General features: G+C 43.4%; 1 protein-coding gene across 1 annotated transcript in view; it reads left to right on the top strand.

Moving 5' to 3' along the window:
* Positions 1–87: 87 nt before the first annotated feature.
* The window catches only part of LOC139543848 (WD repeat-containing protein 70-like), an 82,794-nt gene continuing 56,147 nt past the window's right edge, over positions 88–26,734 (top strand). The window contains exons 1-9 of the mRNA XM_071350330.1: positions 88–248; positions 1,077–1,130; positions 1,249–1,332; positions 1,410–1,503; positions 1,668–1,878; positions 2,684–2,743; positions 9,385–9,518; positions 15,508–15,661; positions 19,328–19,404. Of these exons, the coding sequence (XP_071206431.1) occupies positions 224–248; positions 1,077–1,130; positions 1,249–1,332; positions 1,410–1,503; positions 1,668–1,878; positions 2,684–2,743; positions 9,385–9,518; positions 15,508–15,661; positions 19,328–19,404 (893 nt within the window). The 5' untranslated portion in view covers positions 88–223. The remainder of the gene's footprint in view (positions 249–1,076; positions 1,131–1,248; positions 1,333–1,409; positions 1,504–1,667; positions 1,879–2,683; positions 2,744–9,384; positions 9,519–15,507; positions 15,662–19,327; positions 19,405–26,734) is intronic.

Raw genomic sequence — 26,734 nt, 5'->3', positions numbered from 1 at the left:
TTTTTTGAACTATTTTTATAAAGACTTTGATAGTACTAGAAAGGGTAAGAGTGTCTCTTTTTTTTGTAAGATACAGAATCTGCACAAATGGGCAATGACTGGAAGTGACAATATTATCAATAGCTAGAAATGACCACTATTTAGCAGTATTGGCGCTTTTGTTGAAATATTGAAGCAGCTTCCGGGTCACAGTTCAAGTAAACTTTAAAAAAAACTAAAAAACATGGATCCTAACAAAACGGACAACGGTAAATGTTACGTTATTAGCTGTTTTTATAATTAACCGAATAAATGGTTGCAGTGGACAATGTTCGCAGCAAGCATGATTATTCAATATAACGAATGTGAGAGAAATCATCCTGTTTTTGCTGCTAGCTAGCTTGTTTGGTAGCTAGTTAGCTGACGTTAGCTACTACATCATCTCTGGCTACGACTATTCTTTCAATGAACAATGCGCTCCGAAATGTTTTCTTAATTAAACGGGTCCAACTGCAAAGTAGCTCAACCCAACAGAAGTTTGTGTCCTCGTGCAGTTTGTAATGCGCTAGGTAACGTTAGTCAAATGTATGTGTCATATGCATAGGATACACATGTACACAGACACAGTACAATGACACGCTTACTTGCAGTTTCACCTCAACAATGCGACAACAGTATAATATTTTTTTTAAAGCAATAAAGATCAAATAGAAATTCAATGGGAATGAAAATATAATACAAAGGCACTCAAACAAGTACAATAGTTGTATGTGCGATGGGGGATATGGTGAGCAAAGTGTTTAAATTGTGCAATATTTTTTGCAATAGAAATCGTGTCGTATGTTTGTGCATAATATGTACATATGTGTGGGCGTGGGTGAGTGCATATGTGAGCTAGCTTGTGAAATACAATAGCCACTCTGGAGTGTAGTCAGTCTATCAGTAAATGATGTATACAGTCTGTCTGATTTTTGGTTAGTTCTTGGTGTGACAATGGTGACATTACGTATTGGCAATGGTAGTGATTTCATGTTGAGAGAAAGTAGTGAATGAATGAAGCAGCTAGTGTGATTGAATCCTTTTCTTGTCTTTTTTAGCGTCTGAGCAGAGTGATGGAGATATGGCCTCTATCATGGGATTCTCTGGCTTTGGTAAGTGTTACTTCCATTGGCCTTCATATCAACCTGACGTCAACAAAATATTCACCAGAAATGTATTTTAATAGGAGAGTACAGCATTTTCATACCAGCGTTCCGCTCTTCACTCCAGGAAAGAAAGCTCGCACCTTTGACCTGGATGCCATCTTTGAGCAGACCCGAAGAACAGCAATCGAGAGGAGTCAACAAGTATTAGGTTAGTGGCAAATAGCTACGTGCCCTTTAACTCAGTCTGTGTGTGTTTTAAGTGTCTAACCTCAGCTGTGTCTCCAGAGGAGAGGCAGAAAGAGGAAATTGGGGAGAGCTCCCATACAGCCAAGGCATCAAGCTCCAAACAGAGAGACAGAGCCCCTGCCCCTGCACCCAGGTAACACAAACAATCCCATCCATCCTAACTGACCAATGACTTTCATATGCTCTGAGTTAAATTAACTGTGTGTGAGGGTCATTTCAAATTGAGTGTTATTACCAGTATGCGGGATTGGCTAGATTATTGAAACTCATGGGTCTCTATTACATACTACCCAACAGGAAGAAGGAGGAGAGCAGTAGTGGCAGCGGCAGCAGTGACTCAGACTCTGACTCAGAACTTATTGGCCCCCCAGTGCCCAAACAACTGACTGGTCAGGAGGATGATGAGGACTTAGTGGGGCCACCACTACCACCAGGGTACAGAGGAAGCACAGCTGACGATGAAGACGACGACGACGATGATGATGATATGCAGGATGATGAAGATGATGTAAGTCTGTTTCAACTTATGACACAAGGAAACAACTAAACATTTTACAGTAGATTTGCTTGAGGCTAAAAACATCTGCTCCCATACTGTTGCTAAACCTTTACATAAGTACATACATTTCTGTCTGCAACAAACAATTTTTACAGTCCTGAAGCCAAATATTTATTTACATGGTGTGTTCTTACTATGTTATACCACTGGAGGCCAGTACACTCTTAGCATTTCATGAGACTTGCTTTATCATTCCCTTTTACACAATAATGTATTGTGAGTCGACCCAGTGCAATCTTGGTGTACTGCTTTCTCACACCACCTCCTGATAAACCATAACAAAAAGCCATCATTTTAAAGTATGTAGGCCACCGAAATGCACCGCCCAAAGACACTTGGCCAGATGGTTTTCTCCTTAAAAAAGTGTCCTCCCTCATCTCTCTCTCTTTCTCTCTCTCTGAGTAGTAAAAGTCTCTTTGCTGTGTGTATGTTATGAGTGATATAGGCCAGACACCCAGCGTTCTCAGAGCAGGTGTGATTTGAGGCCGCCGTGGGGCTATGTGATGGATGGTGGCCTGTGACATGTCGGCCTCTGGTAATAACACGGCCCTCAAGCCAAACGCAGCCCTCCCATTGGGTGTAGGTGTAGCTAGTGGACCCTGCTGTGGGAGAAAACCAACCTGTAGCATATCACACAGCCCATTTAAAGCTGAAATATTGTGTATGACAGAGTGCCAAGCAGCCCACTCCACCTTCATCCACACATGTATGACAGGCAACTTCCTGTCCCTCTCTCTCTCTCTCTCTCTCTCAGAGTCCAGTGAAGAAGATTCCAGACACTCATGAGATTACTCTGCAGCATGGCACCAAAACAGTAAGCATTTTCCAACTTTCCTCTCTATAACACCCCTCTATGTTTATTAACTGCGGTGTTATATAACCTTTCCAAAGTGGATTCCAAACTACTCATTGTTACTCATTGCACTCATGAGCCCGTTTAAAGCACCCATTAATTTGCATATTTCCCTCCTAGGACTCATTAACAATAGAACTGCCTGGTCTATCAGTACCCGCTAAAGAACGTTGCCGGGCCTCTCCTTTAGCAGATGCATATCAACCTGCAAGGTGCAGCAAACATAAGCACCAAAGCTTGATAAATAGTGCATAAACTATTATAAACATATATTATTATTTGTTTACGGGGTAGATCAGCTTTAATATTGCAGATAGATTGTCGCTTCCATCATTGTAATTGTCTGCATCATTTCCAATCCCCCATATATTTTGTTGTTGTATATACTGTCTTGCCCAAAAGTTTTGAGAATGACACAAATATACATTTTCACAAAGTCTGCTGCCTCAGTTTGTATGATGGCAATTTGAATATACTCCTGAATGTTATGAAGAGTGATCAGATGAATTGCAATTAATTGCAAAGTCCCTCTTTGCCATGCAAATTAACTGAATCCCCCAAAAACATTTCCACTGCATTTCAGCCCTGCCACAAAAGGACCAGCTGACATCATGTCAGTGATTCTCTCGTTAACACAGGTGTAAGTGTTGACGAGGACAAGGCTGGAGATCACTCTGTCATGCTAATTGAGTTCGAATAACAGACTGGAAGCTTCAAAAGGAGGGTGGTGCTTGGAATCATTGTTCTTCTCAACCATGGTTACCTGCAAAGAAACACGTGCCGTCATCATTGCTTTACACAAAAAGGGCTTCACAGGCAAGGATATTGCTGCCAGTAAGATTGCACCTAAATCAACCATTTATCAGATCATCAAGAACTTCAAGGAGAGCAGTTCAATTGTTGTGAAGAAGGCTTCAGGGCGCCCAAAAAAGTCCAAGCGCCAGGACCGTCTCCTAAAGTTGATTCAGCTGCGGGATCGGGGCACCACCAGTACAGAGCTTGCTCAGGAATGGCAGCAGGCAGGTGTGAGTGCATCTGCACGCACAGTGAGGTGAAGACTTTTGGAGGATGGCCTGGTGTCAAGAAGGGCAGCAAAGAAGCCACTTCTCGTCAGGAAAAACATCAGGGATAGACTGATATTCTGTAAAAGGTACAGGGATTGGACTGCTGAGGACTGGTGTAAAGTAATTTTCTCTGATGAATCCCCTTTCCGATTGTTTGGGGCATCCGGAAATACCTTGTCACCTTGTCCGGAGAAGACAAGGTGAGCGCTACCATCAGTCCAGTGTCAAGCCAATGGTAAAGCATCCTGAGACCATTCATGTGTGGGATTGCTTCTCAGCCAAGGGAGTGGGCTCACTCACAATTTTGCCTAAGAACACAGCCATGAATAAAGAATGGTACCAACACATCCTCCGAGAGCAACTTCTCCCAACCATCCAGGAACAGTTTGGTGACAAACAATGCCTTTTCCTGCATGATGGAGCACCTTGCCATAAGGCAAAAGTGATAACTAAGTGGCTCAGGTAACAAAGCATCGATATTTTGGGTCCATGGCCAGGAAACTCCTTAGACCTTAATCCCATTGAGAACTTGTGGTCAATCCTCAAGAGGCGGGTGGACAAACAAAACCCCACAAATTCTGACAAACTCCAAGCATTGATTATGCAAGAATGGGCTGCCATCAGTCAGGATGTGGCCCAGATGTTAATTGACAGCATGCCCGGGCGGATTGCAGAGGTCTTGAAAAAGAAGGGTCAACACTGCAAATATTGACTCTTTGCATCAACTTCATGTAATTGTCAATAAAAGCCTTTGACACTTATGAAATGCTTGTAATTATACTTCAGTATTCCATAGTAACATCTGACAAAAATATCTAAAGGCACTGAAGCAGCAAACTTTGTGGAAATTAATATTTGTCATTCTCAAATCTTTTGGCCACGACTGTACAGTACTAGTCAAAAGTTTGGACACACCTACTCATTCAAGGGTTTTTCTATATTTTTTACTATTGTAGAATAATAGTGAAGACATCAAAACAATGAAATAACATATGGAATCATGTAGTTACCAAAAAAGTGTTAAACAAATCAAAATATATTTTATATAGTAGCCACCCTTAGCCTTAATGACAGCTTTGCGCGCTCTTGGCATTCACTCAACCAGCTTCATGAGGTAGTCATCTGGAATGCGTTTCAATTAACAGGTGTGCCCTGTTAAAAGTTAATTTGTGGAATTTCTTTCCTTAATGCATTTGAGCCAATCAGTTGTCTTGTGACAATGTATTGGGGGGTATACAGAGAGAGCCCTATTTGGTCAAATACCAAGTCCATATTATGGAAAGAACAGCTCAAATGAGGAAAGAGAAATGACAGACCATCATTACTTTAAGACCTGAAGGATAAGTTAGAGTTAACTGCACCTCAGATTGCAGCCCAAATAAATGCTTCACAGAGTTCAATTAACAGACACATCTCAACATCAACTGTTCAGAGGAGACTGCATGAATCAGGCCTTCATGGTTGAATTGCTCCAAAGAAACCACTACTGAAGGACACTAATAATTAGAAGAGACTTGCTTGGGCCAAGAAATGCGAGCAATGGACATTAGACCGGTGGAAATCTGTCCTTTGGTCTGATGAGTCCAAATTTGAGATTTTGGTTCCAACTTCCTATCGTAGGGGAACAGATGATCTCCGCATGTGTGGTTCCCACCGTGAAGCATGGAGAAGGTGTGGGGGTGCTCTGCTGGTGACACTGCCAGAGATTTATTTGGAATTCATGGCACACTTAACCAGCATGGCTACCACAGCATTCTGCAGCGATACGCCATCCCATCTGGTTTGTGCTTAGTGGGATTATCATTTGTTTTTCAACAGTACAATGACCCAACACACCTCCAGACTGTGTAAGGGCTATTTGACCATGGAGAGGGATGGAGTGCTGCATCAGATGACCTGGCCTCCACAATCACCCAACCTCAACCCAATTGAGATGGTTTGGGATGAGTTGGACCGCAGAGTGAAGGACAAGCAGCCAACAAGTGCTCAGCATATGTGGGAAATCCTTCAAGACTGTTGGAAAAGCATTCCTCATGAAGCTGTTTGAGAGAATGCCAAGAGTGTACATAGCTCTCATAAAGGCAAAGGGTGGCTACTTTGAAGAATCGCAAATATAAAATATTTTGATTTGTTTAACCGTTGTTTTGGTTACTACATGATTCCATATGTGTTCATAGTTTTCATGTCTTTTTTTTTTTTTAATTAGTAGGTGTTCTAAAACTTTTGACCAGTGTGTGTGTGTGTGTGTATATATACAGATTCCGTCTCTCACAGTTGAAGTGTACCTATGATAAAAATTACAGATCTCTACATGCTTTGTAAGTAGGAAAACCTGCAACATCGGCAGTGTATCAAATACTTGTTCTCCCCACTGTACATACATACATACATAGTTGAAGTCGGAAGTGCCTCTTTGCTTGACATCATGGGAAAATCAAAAGAAATTAGCCAAGATCTCAGAAAAAAAATCGTAGACCTCCACAACTTCTGGGTCAGAAGTTTACATACACTAGTTGACTGTGCCTTTAAGCAGCTTGGAAAATTCCAGAAAATTATGTCATGCTTTTAGAAGCTTCTGATAGGCTAATTGACTTCATTTGAGTCAATTGGTGGTGGATGTATTTCGAGGCCTACCTTCAAACTCAGTGCCTCTTTGCTTGACATCATGGGAAAATCAAAAGAAATCAGCCAAGACCTCAGAAAAAAAATCGTAGACCTCCACAAGTCTGGTTCATCCTTGGGAGCAATTTCTAAATGCCTGAAGGTACCACGCTCATCTGTACAAACAATATTACGCAATTATAAACACTATGGGACCACGCAGCCGTCATACCGCTCAGGATGGAGACGCGTTCTGTGATGAACGTACTTTGGTGCGAAAAGTGCAAATCAATCCCAGAGCAACAACAAAGGACATTGTGAAGATGCTGGAGGAAACGGGTGCAAAAGCATCTATATCCACAGTAAAACGAGTCCAATATCGACATAACCTGAAAGGCAGCTCAGCAAGGAAGAAGCCACTGCTCCAAAACCGCCATAAAAAGCCAGACTACGGTTTGCAACTGCACATGGGGACAAAGATCATACTTTTTGGAGAAATGTCCTCTGGTCTGATGAAACAAAAATATAACTGTTTGGCCATAATGACCATCGTTATGTTTGGAGGAAAAGGGGGGAGGCTTGCAAGCTGAAGAAGAATACCATCCCAACCGTGAATCACGGGGGTGGCTGCAGGAGGGACTGGTGCACTTCACAAAATAGATGGCATCATGAGGAAAGAAAATTAGGTGGGTATATTGAAGCAACATCTCAAGACATCAGTCAGGAAGTTAAAGCTTGGTCGCAAATGGGTCTTCCAAATGGACAATGACCCCAAGCATACTTCCAAAGTTGTGGCAAAACGGCTTAAGGACAACAAAGTCAAGGTATTGGAGTGGCCATCGCAAAGCCCTGACCTCAATCCCATAGAAAAGTTGTGGGCAGAACTGAAAAAGCGTGTTCGAGCAAGGAGGCCTATAAACCTGACTCAGTTACACCAGCTCTGTCAGGAGGAATGGTCCAAAATTCACCCAACTTATTGTGGGAGGCTTGTGGAAGGCTACCCGACCCGTTTGACCCAAGTTAAACAATTAAGGCAATGCTACCAAATACTTATTGAGTGTATGTAAACTTCTAACCCTCGGGGAATGTGATGAAATAAATAAAAGCTGAAATAAATCATTCTCTCTACTATTATTCTGACATTTCACATTCTTAAAATAAATTGGTGATCCTAACTGACCTAAGACAGGGAATTTTTACTAGGATTAAATGTCAGGAATTGTGAAAAACTGAGTTTAAATGTATTCGGCTAAGGTATATGTAAACTTCCGACTACAACGGTGTATATCTATATATTATAAAGGATTAATTTCATGAATAATTATTTGTGGAAATAGATCAATAAAAAAACAACACACAACAGTCATTTGTTTTGAGTCAAGAATATGTTTTGTGTATTTCTACAATGACCTAGAAACAACTTAGGCCAGTAGCCTACATTTCAGTGTAATCCATTTGATCAACTTTATTTGTAGATTTGATTAGTAATAGAAAAATTAATTAATAGTATAATGAATTAGTATATTATAATTTAATAGTATAATTAATGAATGAATATTATAATTAAATAGTATTACTAGTTTTCAGCCAGGTTAAATGATTTGCTGTACTCCTAAACAAAAGCGTCAGTGCATGAACAATTGTAAAGGATGAATTGCATAAATAAATAACATATTTGAATTTTAAGTTCATTATGTTACTAGTTTTTGCACAGTAGCCAGAGCAATGCTGCTGCGCGTGTGGTCATGTGATGAATACATGGACAGCACTGATATTCTTGGAAATAGAGCTGCACCTCTTGAATTATGAGAGTTATTTGACAAAGGTAAGTGTAATAGAAATGCCAGAATATCTTCTTTCAGATACTGTATAGAAATCAAAGTGTTTTACCTGCATGTGGCTCTGAAGGAGGATTCGATAAAGTGATGATCCTTTCCCTGCCTCTGTAAATTACAAGATGCGCCCATCTCTTCATGTTCAATTTGACAACTGATAGACCTAATATTGTCACTCATCAGATTATTGACAAATGTAATTCTGTGTATAGGCTAACTCTTATGTGTGAAATTAGTTTGGGTATATTGTGTAGTTTCGATGGCCGGCTGTGCAGTCTGACTGGCATCGTTTGTCATCATGAAGTTGGATAGAGTTAAGGATGTGTTTTGTATTATTCTAAAGTCCTACTGCAACACACAGCATGTTTTAATTTCCCTTACAATACATTTGATTAGTAATAGAGTTACTGTAAATAAAACAGTCCCGAAACAGCTTCTTTTTACAAAGTAAAATGTAAAAGAGAATGGTATCAACTCACAAGGTGCGCGGTCAAATTATTAACATGAGCTCCAACGCTGATAAATAGGCATAACACAAACTCATCATTATACTATTGTCTTTCTAAATGAAATCAACCGCTTCACCCTCTTTATCATTCAGTTAGGCCTAATTTAAATTCAACTGTGAAGTAAGGTGAACTATTATCGCCCATTCATTCAGTGAAGAGCGAGAGATGCATTAGCTCCTGGCTGGGTACCAACATCGTCTTGCAGGTTAAGTTAGGAATAGGTGTGAAAAAAACTGAGTAAAAGGCACTAAATACTTCTCTGTGGTTTCAAAATTCTGACATGAGCTGTGTAAAATACAAACATTTAGGAAAAGTCAGGGAAGCAGCAGGACAAAGCTTTTTTGGGGATTGATTTCTTTAATTTACTAAATCAAATGTCAGTGGCCGTTGGCCTATGGCGCTTCTAGTGTTAAAAGACTAGGCAATGCACATCCAGACAAACTACTGGGACCCTCAGCCAAGATTGTGTTCATTGTGCACTAAGCTGGCTGGTTAGGTGGTGTGCTGTTAACCTAGTAGCAACTTGGTGTTATTTAGGTGTATAAGGTCCCTGGCAGGTGAAAGTAACCTCTGTTTGCTCCCTCCCTCCTCAGGTGTCGGCCTTGGCATTGGACCCCTCTGGAGCCCGTCTGGTCACCGGGGGATACGACTTTGACGTGCGCTTCTGGGACTTTGCTGGGATGGATGCAGCTCTGAATTCCTTCAGAACAATACAGCCCTGCGAATGGTGTGTCCGCCACCTAGACTAGAACATACACATGCCTAGCATTGGGAGCGTAACCCATTAGGCCGTCCACCCACGCAGCCAGAGCCATCAATAAACCAGGGATATTGGCCAAATGAGCCATTTTTAAACACTATTCGTTGTTTGTGATGTGTAGCGTATGCAAAACTTTACAGACCGTTTTATTGGTTTTCACTTTCCTAAAACAATAGTTGTCCACATCACGGTTCAGCTGTCAGAGATTTTAGGGATACATGCATCAGGGCATTGCATGTATACACCTATAGGCTTAGGAGTCCACTGTATGATATTAATATATATGAAGAAAGAGAAACGTAGGCCTAGCCCCAGAGACAGAGAGAGATATGCCTGCGGCATGCTACGACATTGACATGCATTTCTTTGTCCTTGCCGACTATCTTTCTTTATTAAGATAAGCATTATATTGGTAGATAATAGGAGTAACTCTGGTCGCAATTGTCAAGAAAGGCTAGTGCCTACCGTACCCAACAAATGACAGCAATAGGCTAATAATATTTATTTTACAACAAGCCTACTTATAACCTTAAACTAAATATGGGGGACACAATTATAATGACAGATCAAACTTAATTTAGCCAACCAAAATGTCTCAACAGAATGAAACAAAACACGTCAAGCATATTTAAGGAGCTGGTTTAGATTAATAAATAGGCCTAGAATAATAATAATATTTTGTTTAAATTATACATGTAAAAACAAATTGCATCCTACCTGAATAGCGAGTTGCACAGTAGCCTGCATTTGGCCGCGCCAACTTTCTTCTCATATTTGTCCACTACAATATTAAAACGTATCCCCTTGTAGGCTTTTCGCTATGGGGGGAATTCAGACCCGAGTTAAGCAAACGTAAATGGAACGTAATTCCCTTTCTATGCGCTTGTCTCTCTGTTCTGACCTTGAACTTAAGCATGAGAATAGCATGCTATTCACCAGCTATTTGTTTGGAGTGAGGATGGAATAAATGAAGGTGTGGTGGAGGTGTGTCTACAGATATGCCATATTCTGACCTTGACTTAATTCCAACACCTTTACACGCGAGGAAACCATGATTAAAGTCTAGTGAACCTACCGGTTCCAAGTGGAAAAAACATGGACAGAATTTTTGTAGATAGAAAAAAAAAACATTCTCCATGCACTTTAATTTACACTGAGTTGCACCCCCTTTTGCCCTCAGAACAGCCTCAATTCATCGGGGCATGGACTCTACATGGTATCAAGCATTCCACAGGGATGCTGGCCCATGTTGATTCCATTGCTTCCCACAGTTGTGTCAAGTTGGCTGGATGTCCTTTGGGTGGTGGACCATTCTTGATACACAAGGGAAACTGCTGAGTTGAAAAACCCAGCAGCGTTGCAGTACTTGACACACTCAAACCAGTGCACCTGGCACCTACTACCATACCCGGTTCAAAGGCACTTGAATATTTTGTCTTGCCCATTCATCCTCTGAATGGCAGACATACGCAATCCATGTCCTGAGCCTGGACCTGAGCCCTAGGACCATACGTCAGGACTACCGGGCATGATGACTCCTTGCTGTCCCCAGTCCACCTGGCCTTGCTGCTATTCCAGTTTCAACTGTTCTGCCTGCGGTTATGGAACCGCCACCTGTCCCAGACCTGCTATTTTCAACTCTTAATGATCGGCTATGAAAAGCCAACTGAAAATTATTCATGATTATTATTTGACCATGCTTGTCACTTATGAATATTTTGAACATCTTGGCATAGTTCTGTTATAATCTCCACCCGGCACAGCCAGAAGAGGACTGGCCACCCCTCATAGCCTGGTTCCTCTCTAGGTTTCTTCCTAGGTTTTGGCCTTTCTAGGGAGTTTTTCCTAGCCACCGTGCTTCTACACCTGCATTGCTTGCTGTTTGGGGTTTTAGGCTGGGTTTCTGTACAGCACTTCGAGATATTAGCTGATGTACGAAGGGCTATATAAAATAAACTTGATTTGATTTGATGATGTCTCAATTGTCTTGAGGCTTGAAAATCCTTCTTTAACCTGTCTCCTCCCCTTCATCTACACTGATTGAAGTGGATTTAACAGGAGACATCAATAAGGGATCATAGCATTCACCTGGTCAGCAATGTTCTCTGAATTTTTTGGGGCACTGAGAAAATTTCAGTTCTGCTGAGCGCAACTTCCAGCGCATGTTCACTGTGAACACTGAGGCTGTACCTGCTTTAAGTTACAGTTTTAACAGTGGCCAAGTAGGCTACTGTGGCTACTTGATCATAATGTAGGCCTACCAAGAGTGGCCTACCATCAAAAACAATGGAGAAAAATGCATCCCATAACATTTTAACATGGAAATAGCTGTTCTATCATTCAGCCTACTGTAGTAACCAATGTGTGTTGTTCATTCCATGAGACATTTGGGAAAAAGAACATGCAGGGCTTGACATTAACCTGTTTATCTACTTGTCCTTCAGACAAGGAGGTGACTGAAAATGTTGTGTTTGATGCAAATAAAATGCATTATTATTACAATGCCATTAGTACAGAGAATCAGACATTATGTACCCTCTGCCTATTGGCTACTTAGCTTATTCAAGCCTATGCAACATTAACCAATTAACCAACTGTACCATAGCAATGCGGTTTCTGACTAGGAATACCTTTGAGATGGACCAGTTCAATCTCATGCATTTCTCTGTGGGCTGATATTTATTCTGCGGGGCAGTCCCAGGGGAGCTGCGCGGGGCAGTCTCGGGCTAATGTTTTGTACACTCGGTGTATAACTTGATAAGAGCTATTGATAAATGAGTAATCCGTTTGGAGAAGGGAATTGTAAATATAAATTACCCTTTTAAATCTATTTTATCTTATAATCGCTGAGACAAATGTGAAACCACTCATATGGCAGCAACCTGAAGCATAACAACTTAAAGTGAAGTTTATGAAATGCTGTGCCATTATGCGGAATTTAAATTATACAGCATTTTAACTTGCTCTGATGGGCACTCTTAATTATAGGCTACCCAGACTTCCTCTGTTTCCTATTTGTATCATCAGTATCGACCGTCAATAGGCCTAATAACCACACATATTCAACTGCCAATTTACTGTTAGTTCTTTTCAGTTGGTATAGCCCACATCATTCCATTTAATGACATGTTTCGTTTACCTTCATTTGCTTCCTCTGTAAACGGCGTCACGGCCGTGTGGTTGTTGCTGAGGATCATTAGTAAAAAAACATGTAGGGTGATTAAATCGTTATGTAGCGGAGAGCAGACCAAGTCGTAACAGTTTGAACCCGACGCATGGTGCAATAATTAATTGGCCGTGTCATCACACAGTTCCGTTGTTAGTGCAGGCAATAGACATGGATGTTGCCTACTATTGTACGCTATTCTCCCTATTATAATTCTGTGTGCACTAATCTTCCAACATTACCATGGGTTGAAGAGCTGAATGTGGCACTTTTCCATATTATGGTCCGTATTATCAGGTATGCTATTAGCAATAAGCATTACCACCTGTAGGCCAACTGATGCAGCACAGGCTGAAGCATGGGGTGGCCTATCTGGATTTACCCTGTTGGGCTAATCATTAGTTAGATCCCAAATATCATCTTTTAACTAGTTAGCATCCTATTGATTCATTTTATGTCCCAAAAATCTTGCATAAACATTGTGAATATAATGTAAGCCTATATGTTTAGATAACTTGGGGTAAACCGCCACCTGGGGTAACACGTTCCCTGTTTGTACTTCTCCAAGAAACCACTTCATAGGGTGGCGTTTTAAATCAAAGTTACTCTACAATTGACCCGTTCGTTAGCCCCACTCTCCCCTATGCACTCACAGGGATTTGCAGAGGTGTATGGCGCTTAACCATGACACTACAGTTTGCGCGTATTTAGGAGTTGACAAATATATTAAGTAGGAATGGAAAGCTGGGATCGCCTTTTTAACAAAGGCCATTTAAACTGCTATTTTCCCCACGATTAGAGGAATTGTTGTGCATTGACTGCTTGTCAGAATGCAGGTTTCCCTCCCTATGGCACTCGTAACATAAATGCGCCTCGAGAGGAATATTTATCTCATGTAGAACACAACAACAAGCCGACTATGTAAACAGATCAACTATTCTACTATGGGGTTGTCTGATTTGTGGCCTGTTCTAGCGTGTTCAAAGTGCGCCACGACAGATATTTTTTCATGTTCCATATTTTTTGGCCATGGAGGCAATGATTGTGCCGTGGCGCAGCGCCTCTGTTAAATGCCTGCAGCGGAAACAGTGTTCCAATATCGCATCGATCGAACTTGAGATATGGCAACTTTCAGGATGAATCAAACCACCGTTTATGTAACCGTTTATGTGTGTAAAGGCTCTCTAAACCTTTTTTATGGTTCATAAATACTTTCCCAACCCTAAATAATCTACAAGATCAGAGTATTTTTAAGTCTACCAATTGGTGCTGAAACAGAGATGAATATGCATGTATTTAGATGGCTTTATTTCATTGATCCCTAATATTCTGTTCTTTCAATATATTCTAGTGAGTCTGATATGCATGATATGCACCCCGGGACAATTTGTCCTGCTACAATTGTATTTATCGGCTTTTAATTAATTTTATTGGCCAAAAAACGTAAATTACCAGCTAAGGAAACCCTGCTATCAAAATGCTCATACACATGCACAAACATGTTGTTGTATTGCTTCAGCGCACCTCGTGTTAACTGTAGTACCTCATGTCAGAGGAATGGATCTTCTCCCTTTAATTAAATGGACCTAACCTAAATACTGTATACTCGGATGCAGATGAGAGAAGAGCTTGTGTATGTGTTTGTGTCCATGTGTATCACTGTGCGTATTTAATGTTTGTTTCGTGGAACCCATCAATGAATACATTCTCTCAGGGGTTTTGAGAACCAATGGGCTGAGCTGGAGCGGGCTTTCCCTGAATCTTATTAGCAGAACTCTACGCCACATTTAGCCTGATTACAGAGCCGTCCAATAGTCTCTGCGGTCACTGACACACTAGGCCATATTTGGAGAGCCGTGTGAAGCCCACTGTTTCTCCATCGACCTGCAGGGCACGCTAGAGTTAAAAACGAGGGGTTATTTCCACTTAATGAGGAACCTTGATTGGTTTAGTGTTGTTGACTCTTCCTCCGAAGGAAATGTAGTGATGACTGTCTGTGCTCCAGCCCCTGGAGGTAGGAACAGAGATGTTAACCCAGTTTTATTTCACTATGGTCCCACTCCCTAAGCGTTCGGCTCCCCGCACGAAACCTGGCTGGCCCCTCTACCCCCTGCTGTGTTAATGCAGTTTGATATTGACCTGAATTGCTATCTGCACTTTGGGAGAGTGGTTATGTGCGTGTGTGTTTGCGTGACACGTGTGGTGTGCGTTGAGTAGGAGGTAACAGTAACAGTGCAGCGCATAGATTGGCATTGTGAATGGGTTGCTGGTGTAGCTAAATCCCAATCTTTGGGCTCATATTTGAACCTCTCCACTCCTTTTCTTGCTGGAAAGAAGAAACCCAACTATGTGTAGTGCAGCCAAGGTTAGCTTCGGTGTGTGTTACATTCTTCTGTCCCAGTCTAACAGACTTTTCATTGTGTTGAGTCTGAGGGACAAGACAGAGAGAGGCCCAGACCTAGACATCTCCACTGTTTGTCTGTCTGGTCCAAATCAAATGGGCCGAACGTCTGACTGTTTCCGCTAACTCTCTGTGATGTGTGTTGTCACGGTTCCTATGGTAACAGGTTTTTGTCTAAAACTGCTTCAGGATTTAAAGCTGTTATATGACATCGCTGTAGCTCTGATGCCGTACACGTTCAGACTTAGCAGATGTCTCTCACCAATTCAACAGAAACTCCCACAAAGACACTTACCGCACGCATTTCATGAATGACCAATGGTAGCCACGTGAATGATAAGTAAAAAAGCTTTGCCTTTCTCATCCTCTCCCATTGTGTCCCCTCTCAGCCACCAGATCAGGTCCCTGCAATACAGCATCACTGGTGATGTCATCCTGGTGGTCTCTGGGAATGCCCAGGCCAAGGTGTTGGACCGAGACGGGTTCCCGGTCATGGAGTGTCCCAAGGGAGACCAGTACATCGTGGACATGGCTAACACCAAGGTACACACTCATCCACCACCTACTCTCTGATATGTGCTTCCTCTGTTACTGAGAAGGGAAGAGATATAGCCATCGGACACTATGGCCTTCCAGCCCCCCTTTCGGTGGCCGCTCAAACAAGCATTCGGGCCTGGGCCTTAGCTTTGTGTCAGAGATGACCCCTGCACTGTATGTTCTGCAGCTGCAGGTTAGTTTGTGTATGGGGGTAATGATGTGTACTGTACTTCCAGCTGGGAGCAGTCAGAGTGGAGTAGGAGAGGGTCACGATGACATTCACAACTAGATCATGCCGTGGTGACCGACCACTGACCAAGGTCGCGTTTGTTCAATGCGTCTTGGGTGAACAGTTTTTGCTGTCTAAAAGGCCGTTGCTGATTGTCCATTCGCAGAGCATGTTCTGCATGGTGGCTGAGACACCTGTGAGAATGATGTTATAGAGATGACTTCCCCAGTAGGAGAACTACTGTAGAGTGTCGCTCTGTCTCTCTACATTCCTGTGGATCCAATGCTCCATTGGGGCTGTAGCTGGCAGCAGGGTTCTGGGTAGCGAAGCTCTGCTGAAGGTGACCCAGCTAATGTAGTGTGTCCAAAACCAATTCTCTCACATCCCTACATCACCACCACACACACACTAGTCTCTCTCTTTCTCCCTCACTCTCTTCTGCTCTCTGTCTCTTTGCACAGCACCCACCCATATGCTCACTCACTCACTCACTCACTCACTCACTCACTCACTCACTCACTCACTCACTCACACACACACACACACACACACACACACACACACACACACACACTAGTCTCTCTCTTTCTCCCTCACTCTCTTCTGCTCTCTGTCTCTTGCACAGCACCCACCCATATGCTCACTCACTCACTCACTCACACACACACACACACACACACACACACACACACACACACACACACACACACACACACAGTGTGTGAGAGAGGGCCGGGAATTATCACGATACTTTGGTTAGCATAACGATATGCATTGCAATTTTCACGATTCTATATGTATTGCGATTTGATACTGTGATTTTATGGCGATTCGATGTTCCAAACATACTGATCATCATGTCTGCTGCAGAGGGACAAGAGCGAGCCATGATCATTTTTGTATAATTTTTCCCCCCGTGTTTCAGTCCAATTTTGTGGTGTCCAGTTGGTAGTTACAGTTTTGTCTCATCGCTGCAACTCCCATACAGACTCGGGAGAGGCAAAGGTCGAGTGTCGTGCGTCCCCCGAAACACGACCCGCCATGCCGCACTGCTTCTTGACACACTGCTCGCTTAACCCGGAAGCCAGCCGCACAAATATGTCGGAGGAAACACCGTACACCTGTCGACCGTGTCAGCGTGCATGTGCCCGGCCCGCCACAGGAGTTGCTAGAGCGACTCAACAAATTAGTAGATGTCTCTGCTAATTTAGCAGCTAATTTAGCAGATGTCTCTGCTAATCTGTGTTTTGTCACCAAAGCCCCATATACTACCCACCACTGCGACCTGTACGCTCTCGTTGGCTGGCCCTCGCTTCATACTCGTCGCCAAACCCACTGGCTTCAGGTAATCTACAAGTCTCTGATGGGTAAGGCCCCGCCTTCTCAGCTCACTGGTCAACATAGCAGCACCCACCCGTAGCACGCGCTCCAGCAGGTATATCTCTCTAGTCACCCCCAAAGCCAATTCCTCCTTTGGCCGCCTTTCCTTCAAGTTCTCTGCTGCCAATGACTGGAATGAATTGCAGAAATCACTGAACCTCCCTCACTAGCTTTAAGCACCAGCTGTCAGAGCAGCTCACAGATCCCTGCACCTGTATATAGCCCATCTGTAAATAGCCCATCCAACTACCCCATCCCCATACTGTATTTAGTTATTTATCTTTCTCCTTTGCACCCCTGTATCTCTACTTGCACAATCATCTTCTGCACATCAATCACTCTAGTGTCTAATTGGTATATTGTAATTACTTCGCCACCATGGCCTATTTATTGCCTTACCTCCCTTTCTTACCTCATTTGCACACACTGTATATAGATTTTCTTCAACTGTATGTTTTGTTTATCCCATGTGTAACTCTGTGTTGTTGTATGTGTCGAACTGCTTTGCTTTATTCTTGGCCAGGTCGCAGTTGTAAATGAGAACTTGTTCTCAACTTGCCTACCTGGTTAAATAAAGGTGAAATCAAAAAATTAATAAAAAGAGCGCGATGGGACAAGGACATCTCAGCCTGCCAAACCCTCCCCTAACCCGGACGACGCTGACCCAAATGTGCGTCGCCTCATGGGTCTCCCGGTCTCGGCCTGCTCCGACACAGCCCTGTATCGAACTCGGATCTGTAGTGACACCGCTAGCACTGCGATGCAGTGCCTTAGACCACTGCGCCACTCAAGAGGCCGCCATGAGAAAGCTTTGGTCAGTCATGGAAATAAAAGTGCTGAAATCTATAAAAAAAATTATTGGTGCAGGTACAGCCAACTAGCGCAAAAATAATATTGCAATGTTTTTATAATGATAAGATCGATATATCATAAAAAATGATATCCTGATATGTAACTGTATCCATCCCCCCATCACTAACACACGCACTAAAGGCTTTCCACGGTTTCCTAGTATCAGTGAGGCTGATTTTTCCACCCAGGTTTCTGTTTGTAATTAGGATTATTCTTTTTGATGTGGTGTTTACTGTCAAGTGTGTTTGTCAGTCTGGTTCTAATCAGGCATTGGCAGTTGGCTGTCCTCTCCTGTTCTGTTGGGGAGGAGGGGAATCAGAGGTGCATAGCAACGGTAGTTCCTCCAGTCCAATTAAAAGACTGTGAAAGACCGGAGCTGTTTGTTTTGATGCCTTTTGCCGGAACGTGGAAGTAATTCAGTCATTTACAAAACCATTTAAGCTCTAAACATACAACACCGTTTGTGGACTGTACCTAAGCATTACAAGTAGAGGTTGAAATACTTTTTTGTTCTCCATCCGTGAATATTCAAAGTAGTCCTTGTATTTTACAGTATGGGGAGATATAGCATTTAAATGCTATAAATGAGAGAGAATGACGGTTTGATAAGTTGTGGTAAAGGGGAACATAGTACAGTGGAAGCCGGGCCGTGTCCAGTCCCATGGTAAAAGGGCTAAGAGGATCTCACAGTGAGCAGGCAGGCCTCCACAATTCACACACTGATGTAATTTTGCTCAACTCCTGTCCTCTCTGTCAGGTTGAGATATGTCATGTCTGAACTCTCTCGGCTGCACGACGGAGAAATCCCCTGCCCTCTCGGTGCGAGAGAGCCTCTCTCTGGGCAGTCGCTCTTTGAAGATGTTATTTGTTATGGCTATTTCTGTGCGTGCTTTTTTTTACCAGAGGAGAGCCCTGCTGGAGGTCACAGTGCTATGAGCTCTCAGTTTTGAGGCAGAGGGAGCTCCACTGGGCCTGGCTGGCTCTGGTGTTTAGGGGTCAGGGGGGGTTCTCCTTCCCTGTAGCTCCATCTCTTTTCTCTGGAGAAGGACCAAGGGCTAACTAGGAGCAGTGAGATCAGGCTGCTATGCACGACGTGCCACTCTCTGTAAAATAGATGTTTGGTCGTTACTTTTTTAAATCCAGATTCCTCAGTGCTGATTGGGTAAAATTATAGCCATTTAACTACGTTTCTGTCTGTCTTTTTATTTCAGGGTCACACTGCCATGCTGAACAGCGGCTGTTGGCACCCCAAGATTAAGGACGAGTTTATGACCTGCTCCAACGACGGGTGAGTTGTATGTGCGTGTGCGTTTCTCTGTGCCGGTGAATCTGAGATTCACAGGGACAGACAAACGCACTGTTACAAGCTGGCAGTGGTGGAAAAAGTACTCATTTGTCATACTTGAGTAAAAGTTAAGATACCTTAATAGAAAATGACTCAAGTAAAAGTCACCCAGTAAAATACTACTTGAGTAAAAGTTGGTTTTAAATATACTTAAGTATCAAAAGTGAATGGAATTGCTAAAATATACTTAACTATCAGAAGTATATATCATTTCAAATTCCTTAAGCAAACCAGACTGTCCCAATTCATTTATTTTTACATTTTTTATTGGTGGATAGCCAGGGACAAACTCCAATACTCAGACATCATTTACAAATGAAGGATTTGTGTTCAGTGAGTCCGCCAGATCAGAGGCTGTAGGAATGACCAGGGATGTTCTCTTGATAAGTGTGTGAATTGGACCATTTTCCTTTCAAAATGTAACGAGTACTTTTGTGTGTCAGGGATGTATGGACAAATGTATGGAGTAAAAAGTACATTATTTTCTTTAGGAATGTAGTGAAGTAAAAGTTGGCAAAAATATAAATAGTCAAGTACATATACCCCCCAAAACTACTTAAGTAGTACTTTAAAGTATTTTTACTGAAGTACTTCACACCACTGCAAACTGGCTACCACCCAGTACTCAACCTGCCCTATGTACATAGTCATTGAAAACTGGTCACTTTAATAATGTTTACATACTGTTTTACCCACTTCATATGTATATACTGTATTCTAGTCAAGGCTCATCATATAACTACTGCTGTACACACCTTTTCTATTCATATACTGTCCATAATGTCAACACACACCATCATATACATACAGTATATATTTATATTCCGGACTCTGACATCGCTCGTTCTATTTCAGTATTTCTTAATTTCTTTATTTAAATTTTTGGGGTTTGCATGTATTGTTTTGCGTTGTTAGTTATTACTGCACTGGTAATAAGAGTTTCGGGCCGACTCTCTTGTCTGTATACATCAATGATATCGCTCTTGCTGCTGGTGAGTCTCTGATCCACCTCTACGCAGACGACACCATTCTGTATACTTCTGGCCCTTCTTTGGACACTGTGTTAACTAACCTCCAGACGAGCGTCAATGCCATACAACTCTCCTTCCGTGGCCTCCAACTGCTCTTAAATGCAAGTAAAACTAAATGCATGCTCTCTTAAATCTAGAATCGGCTTCCTATTTCGCAACAAAGCATCCTTCACTCATGCTGCCAAACATACCCTCGTAAAACGGACTATCCTACCGATCCTTGACTTCGGCGATGTCATTTACAAAATAGCCTCCAACACTCTACTCAGCAAATTGGATGCAGTCTATCACAGTGCCATCCGTTTTGTCATCAAAGCCCCATATACTACCCACCACTGCGACCTGTATGCTCTCGTTGGCTGGCCCTCGCTTAATATTCGTCGGCAAACCCACTGGCTCCAGGTCATCTATCAGTCTTTGCTAGGTAAAGCCCCGCCTTATCTCAGTTCACTGATCACCATAGCAGCACCCACCCATGGCGCGCGCTCCAGCAGGTATATTTCTAGTCACCCCCAAAGCCAATTCCTCCTTTACTGACTGTATGTTTGTTTATTCCATGTGTAACACTGTGTTATTGTTTGTCTTATCTTGGCCAGGTCGCAGTTGTAAATGAGAACTTGTTCTCAACTAGCCTACCTGGTTAAATAAAGGTGAAATAATGTATTTTTTTCAACTGCTGGAGGTAGGAACTTAAGCATTTCGCTATCCCCCGCAAAATATGTGTACCCGACCATTACAATTGTATTTGATTTAAATGAACACAGCACTAGGCTGTCTCCTACAGCTGGAGGGCTCTATCAGAGCTGGGATGAGTGGCTTAATTGGTTTGAGAAAGGCAGTAATGAGCTGAATAAGGGTGCACTGCCATGTCTCACTGGTTTCTCAGAATGGCACCATGCAACTCATGCCTACTTGGTCACTAATCTTCCGAACAACAGGATTATGTGGATCAGGACCCCCACCGGAGAAGAAGACACTAAACTATTCTTACAGGGAATAAACTAGTCGGATAATCTCACCAAAATGTAAGGACAGCAATGCCGGTGTATGATCACTAGAGTCTTTGTTTGAGCTGGGGTACAGTGGCTTATCAAGGATCAGCCGGAGGATTTCAAATTAACATATCCCTTTAAGACTCATTTTCATTGAGATCACCTGGGCATCAATATGGCCCTCTCTGAAGTCTATTTCCAATTCAACAGTTACTAGGCAGTATAAGTTTGAGCTTCCAGAAATGCTGGTTTATCATTGCTGACAATATAAACTCAGCAAAAAAGGAAACATCCTCACTGTGAACTGCGTTTATTTTCAGCAAACTTCACGTGTGTAAATATTTGTATGAACATAACAAGATTCAACAACTGAGACATAAAATGAGCAAGTTCCACAGACATGTGACTAATAGAAATTGAATAATGTGTCCCTGAACAAAGGGGGGGGTCAAAATCATAGGTAGCAGTCAGTATCTGGTGTGGCCACCAGCTGCATTAAGTACTGCAGTGCATCTCCTCCTCATGGACTGCACCAGATTTGCCCATTCTTGCTGTGAGATGTTACCCCACTCTTCCACCAAGGCACCTGCAAGTTCCCAGACATTTCTGGGGGGAAGGGCCCTAGCCCTCACCCTCCGATCCAACAGGTCCCAGACGTGCTCAATAGGATTGAGATCTGGGCTCTTCGCTGGCCATGGCAGAACACTGACATTCCTGTCTTGCAGGAAATCACGCACAGAACGACCAGTATGGCTGGTGGCATTGTCATGCTGGTGGGTCATGTCAGGATGAGCCTACAGGAAGGGTACCACATGAGGGAGGAGGATGTCTTCCCTCTAACGCACAGCGTTGAGATTGCCTGCAATGACAACAAGCTCAGTCCGATGATGCTGTGACACACCGCCCTAGACCATGACGGATCCTCCACCTCCAAATCGCTCCAGAGTACAGGCCTCGGTGTAACGCTCATTCCTTCGACGATAAACGCGAATCCGACCATTACCCCTGGTGAGACAAAAGCGCGACTCGTCAGAGAAGAGCACTTTTTGCCAGTCCTGTCTGGTCCAGCGACGGTGGGTTTGTGCCCATAGGCGACGTTGTTGCCGGTGATGTCTGGTGAGGACCTGCCTTACAACAGGCCTATAAGCCCTCAGTCCACCCTCTCTCAGCCTATTCCGGACAGTTTGAGCACTGATGGAGGGATTGTGCGTTCCAGGTGTAACTTGGGCAGTTGTTGTTGTCATCCTGTATCTGTCCCGCAGGTCGGATGTTCGGATGTACCAATCCTGTGCAGATGTTGTTACACGTGGTCTGCCACTGCGAGGACGATCAGCTGTCCGTCCTGTCTCCCTGTAGTGCTGTCTTATGCGTCTCACAGTATGCGTTGCACATTGCAATTTATTGCCCTGGCCACATCTGCAGTCCTCATGCCTCATTGCAGCATACCTAAGGCACGTTCACGCAGATGAGCAGGGATCCTCGGCATCTTTCTTTTGGTGTTTTTCAGTCAGTAGAAAGGCCTCTTTAGTGTCCTAAGTTTTCATAACTGTGACCTTAATTGCCAACCGTCTGTAAGCTGTTAGTGTCTTAACGACCATTCCACTGGTGCATGTTCATTAATTGTTTATGGTTCATTGAACAAGCATGGGAAACAGTGTTTAAACTCTTTACAATGAAGTTATTTGGATTTTTACGAATTATCTATGAAAAACAGGGTCCTGAAAAAGGGACGTTTCTTTTTTGCTGAGTTTAGTTTCCCATCATCTCACTTGTCACCAGCAGGGAGTCCTCTAGGCTAAGCTACGTCTCTGGGACCCTTGGTCTGTCCTCACCTCTCTCACAGTGTGGAGTCACCTCCTGGAGCTTTCATTGGGGAAAATCTCTGTTTTCAGAATACAATGGTAATACAATACAGAATTATCCATGTAACCTACTACACTTTCACAAGCCCTCTGTTTGTTATGTTGTCCTCTAGCCAATTGGTTTCCCCATAGAGCTTATCTCAGGGGCTGTAGTGTTTCTATGTTTATGGTCGGGATCCCTGTGTGTGTGTGTTTCTCTGAACATGTTTATGTATGTGTGTGTATATGTGTGAGAGAGCGAAAGGGAGAGAACCCCAGTGATGAGTCTAAGTGAGTGTGACAGGCAGTGGCGCAGAAACCCAACACCATGATCAGGACTGAAAACAAGGCTGAGGAGGGTAGGGGCTGGGATCAGTGTTCACCTCTGACCGTCTCTTCTCGCTGCCAGCTCTCCCTCCCAGATGTGGCGCGGGGGCTAGCTGCTTTATTTAGCTTTACGTTGGGTTCTGGGAATCCTCACGTGGCACGTTTGCACTGGGGGTTGCCAGCCCAGTTCTGGGAGTAGAGCAGTGGACAGAGAGCCGTTTGCAGCCGCGACCAGCTGTAGATGTGAAGGGTCCCCAGCGGGAGGGTCCGGAGCGGGTCACTACAGCTCCCTGGGCCACAGGGATCAGGACAGGAAGGGAATGTCCAGTGGCCTGCTTTCAGGAGGTCCCTCTTCTTTCAAAGTCTCTCTCCCTCTCCTGCCCTCCATCCCTCCCCTCTGTCTCCCTCAATCACACGTCTCACTCTAAGAGGCCTCGGGGAACCGATGATTGTCGGGCGGATGTTGTGAAAGGGGATGTTTGGGACTTTCTATGACTGCCTCTTGTGAGCTAGGTGAGGTACACTGTTCACTATGAGTAACTGAGGTCAGAACTGGAAGGGACTGAATGAGGCGTACCGTGAAGTGTTAGTTTCAATGAATTGCCGCTGACAGTTCATGCGTCCTCATTGGGTAATGATGATCAGCGTGGGAGGTACACCCAGTAGACCTCACAGCACAGGGAGCTGGGCTGTAGCCTGGGTTTTCACCTCAGGCAGTTATCTAAAGGCCCAGTGATTCTGACGCGGTTGTATGAAAATGTATGCTCTCACTACTGTAAGTCGCCCTGGATATGAGCGCCTGCTAAATTAATGAAATGGAAATGTTGTCTCTCTTTCACTCCTCCCCACTCCTCCAGTCCCATTCAGTGGTCCCAGTGGGGAGCCTGGATGTCTTGGCTGCTGTGTGTGTGACTCTGTCTGACAATGGGCCAGATAAACCAGGACCCAGGGCTTCTATTTCTGAAGTCCAGAGGAGGGCCAGCCGTACCGCCTGGTGCTGTTCGTCTGTCTTCCTGACAACAGACCAGTGTTACCACCCAGATTTAATAGGTTCTCTCTCCCTCTATTGTTCTGAAGCCACTTTTGATGTGCTGCTTTCGATGCTTTAATGTACTAGCTCTTTCAGGGCTCTACGCTGACCTTTTTTTACCAGGAGCACATGTGCCCCTAAGTTGAAATATTTAGAAGCACAATGACAAATATTTAAGATTAAATGCCGTTTTCTTTAGCAATGGTGCAAGCATGACGGTCATGTATCTGCACTCAGTGTATTCTGCATGGCACTCGGGCTGCGGTACAGTGAAGTAATCATTGCAACAATTATCATCTAGGGGATTTTTTTGTAGTCGCACTGGTGCACCTAAATTAAAACTCCAGGTCGCACAGCAAAATATTTAGGCGCATATGGCGAGTGAAATGGTCACACCATAGAGCCCTGTCTTTACCCACACGAAAAAATACAACAAATTACTACAGAATTCTTTAGTAAACTGTAGTATACTGTAGAGTACTATACTACGCACTGTAGTGTCTCTCAATCATGTGTAGTACTTGTTGTAGAATACTATGCTAAATACTACAGTATGTTCCGCAAAACAAACACTGTAGTAAATACAGGCGGGGTGCCACCACAGTATTTATTAATTAACATATACCCTGCCCATTCTCCTCCCCCATATCCCAATTTGTGCCACTCATTAGTGGAAAACCTACATGCCAAGTACACAGTCCATTCGGAAAGTATTCAGATACCTTGACTTTTTCCACATTTTGTTACGTTACAGCCTTATTCTAAAATGGATAAAATAGAAAATGTTCCTCATCAATCTACACACGAATCCCCGAGCTGACAAGGTAAAAATCTGTTGTTCTGGCCCTGAACAAGGCAGTTAACCCACTGTTCCTAGGCCGTCATTGAAAATAAAAATTTGTTCTTAACTGACTTGCCTAGATAAATAGAATAAATAATAAAAGGTGCAAGGGTACCAAAAATGTTGTGCAACATTGAAGGTCCCCAAGAACTCAGTGGCCATCATTCTTAAATGGAAGAAGTTTGGAACCACCAAGACCCTTCCTAGAGCTGGCCTCACGGCCAAACTGAGCAATCAGGGAAGAAGGTCCTTGGTCAGGGAGGTGACCAAGAACCCGATTTGTCACTCTGATTGAGCTCCAGAGTTCCTCTGTGTTGATGGGAGAACCTTCCAGAAGGACATCCATCTCTGAAGCACTCTACCAATCGGGCCTTTATGGTAGAGTGGCCAGACAGACTACTCCTCAGTAAAAGGCACATGACAGCCCACTCAGAGTTTGCAAAAAGGCACCTAAGGACTCTGACCATGAGAAAAAGATTCTCTGGTTGGATGAAACCAAGATTGAACTCTTTGGCCTGAATGCCAAGCATCACGTCTGGAAAGAAACCTGGCACCATCCCTACTGTGAAGCATGGTGGTGGCAGCATCATGCTGTGGGGATGTTTTTCAGTGGTAGGGACTGGGAGACTAGTCAAGATCGAGGGAAAGATGAACAGAGCAAAGTACAGAGAGATCCTTTATAAAAATCTGCTCCAGTGCGCTCATGACCTCAGACGAGGGTGAAGGTTCACCTTCCAACAGGACAATGATCCTAAGCACACAACCAAGACAATGCAGGAGTGGCTTAGGGATAGGTCTCTGAATGTCCTTGAGTGGCCCAGTCAGAGCCTGGACTTGAACCCGATCAAACATCTCTGGAGAGACCTGAAAATAGCTGTGCAGCGACACTCCCAATCCAACCTGACAGAGCTTGAGAGGATCTGCAGAGAAGAATGAAAGAAGCTCCCCAAATACAGGTGTGCCAAGCTTGTAGCATCATACCCAAGAAGACTCAAGGCTGTAATCGCTGCCAAAGGTGCTTCAACTAAGTACTGAGTAAAGGGTCTGAATACTTATGTGAACGTGATATTTCAGTTTTTAATACATTTGCAAAAATGTCTAAAAACCAGTTTTTGCTTTGTCATTATGGGTGTATTGTGTGTGGATTGATGAGGGATAAAAACGATTTAATCCATTTTAGAATAAGGCTGTAACGTAACAAAATGTGGAAA

Source organism: Salvelinus alpinus, chromosome 18, assembly GCF_045679555.1.
Source record: "Salvelinus alpinus chromosome 18, SLU_Salpinus.1, whole genome shotgun sequence".
In the NCBI taxonomy this organism is placed as follows: Eukaryota; Metazoa; Chordata; class Actinopteri; order Salmoniformes; family Salmonidae; genus Salvelinus; species Salvelinus alpinus.
This window is presented reverse-complemented; position numbering and strand designations above follow the sequence as displayed.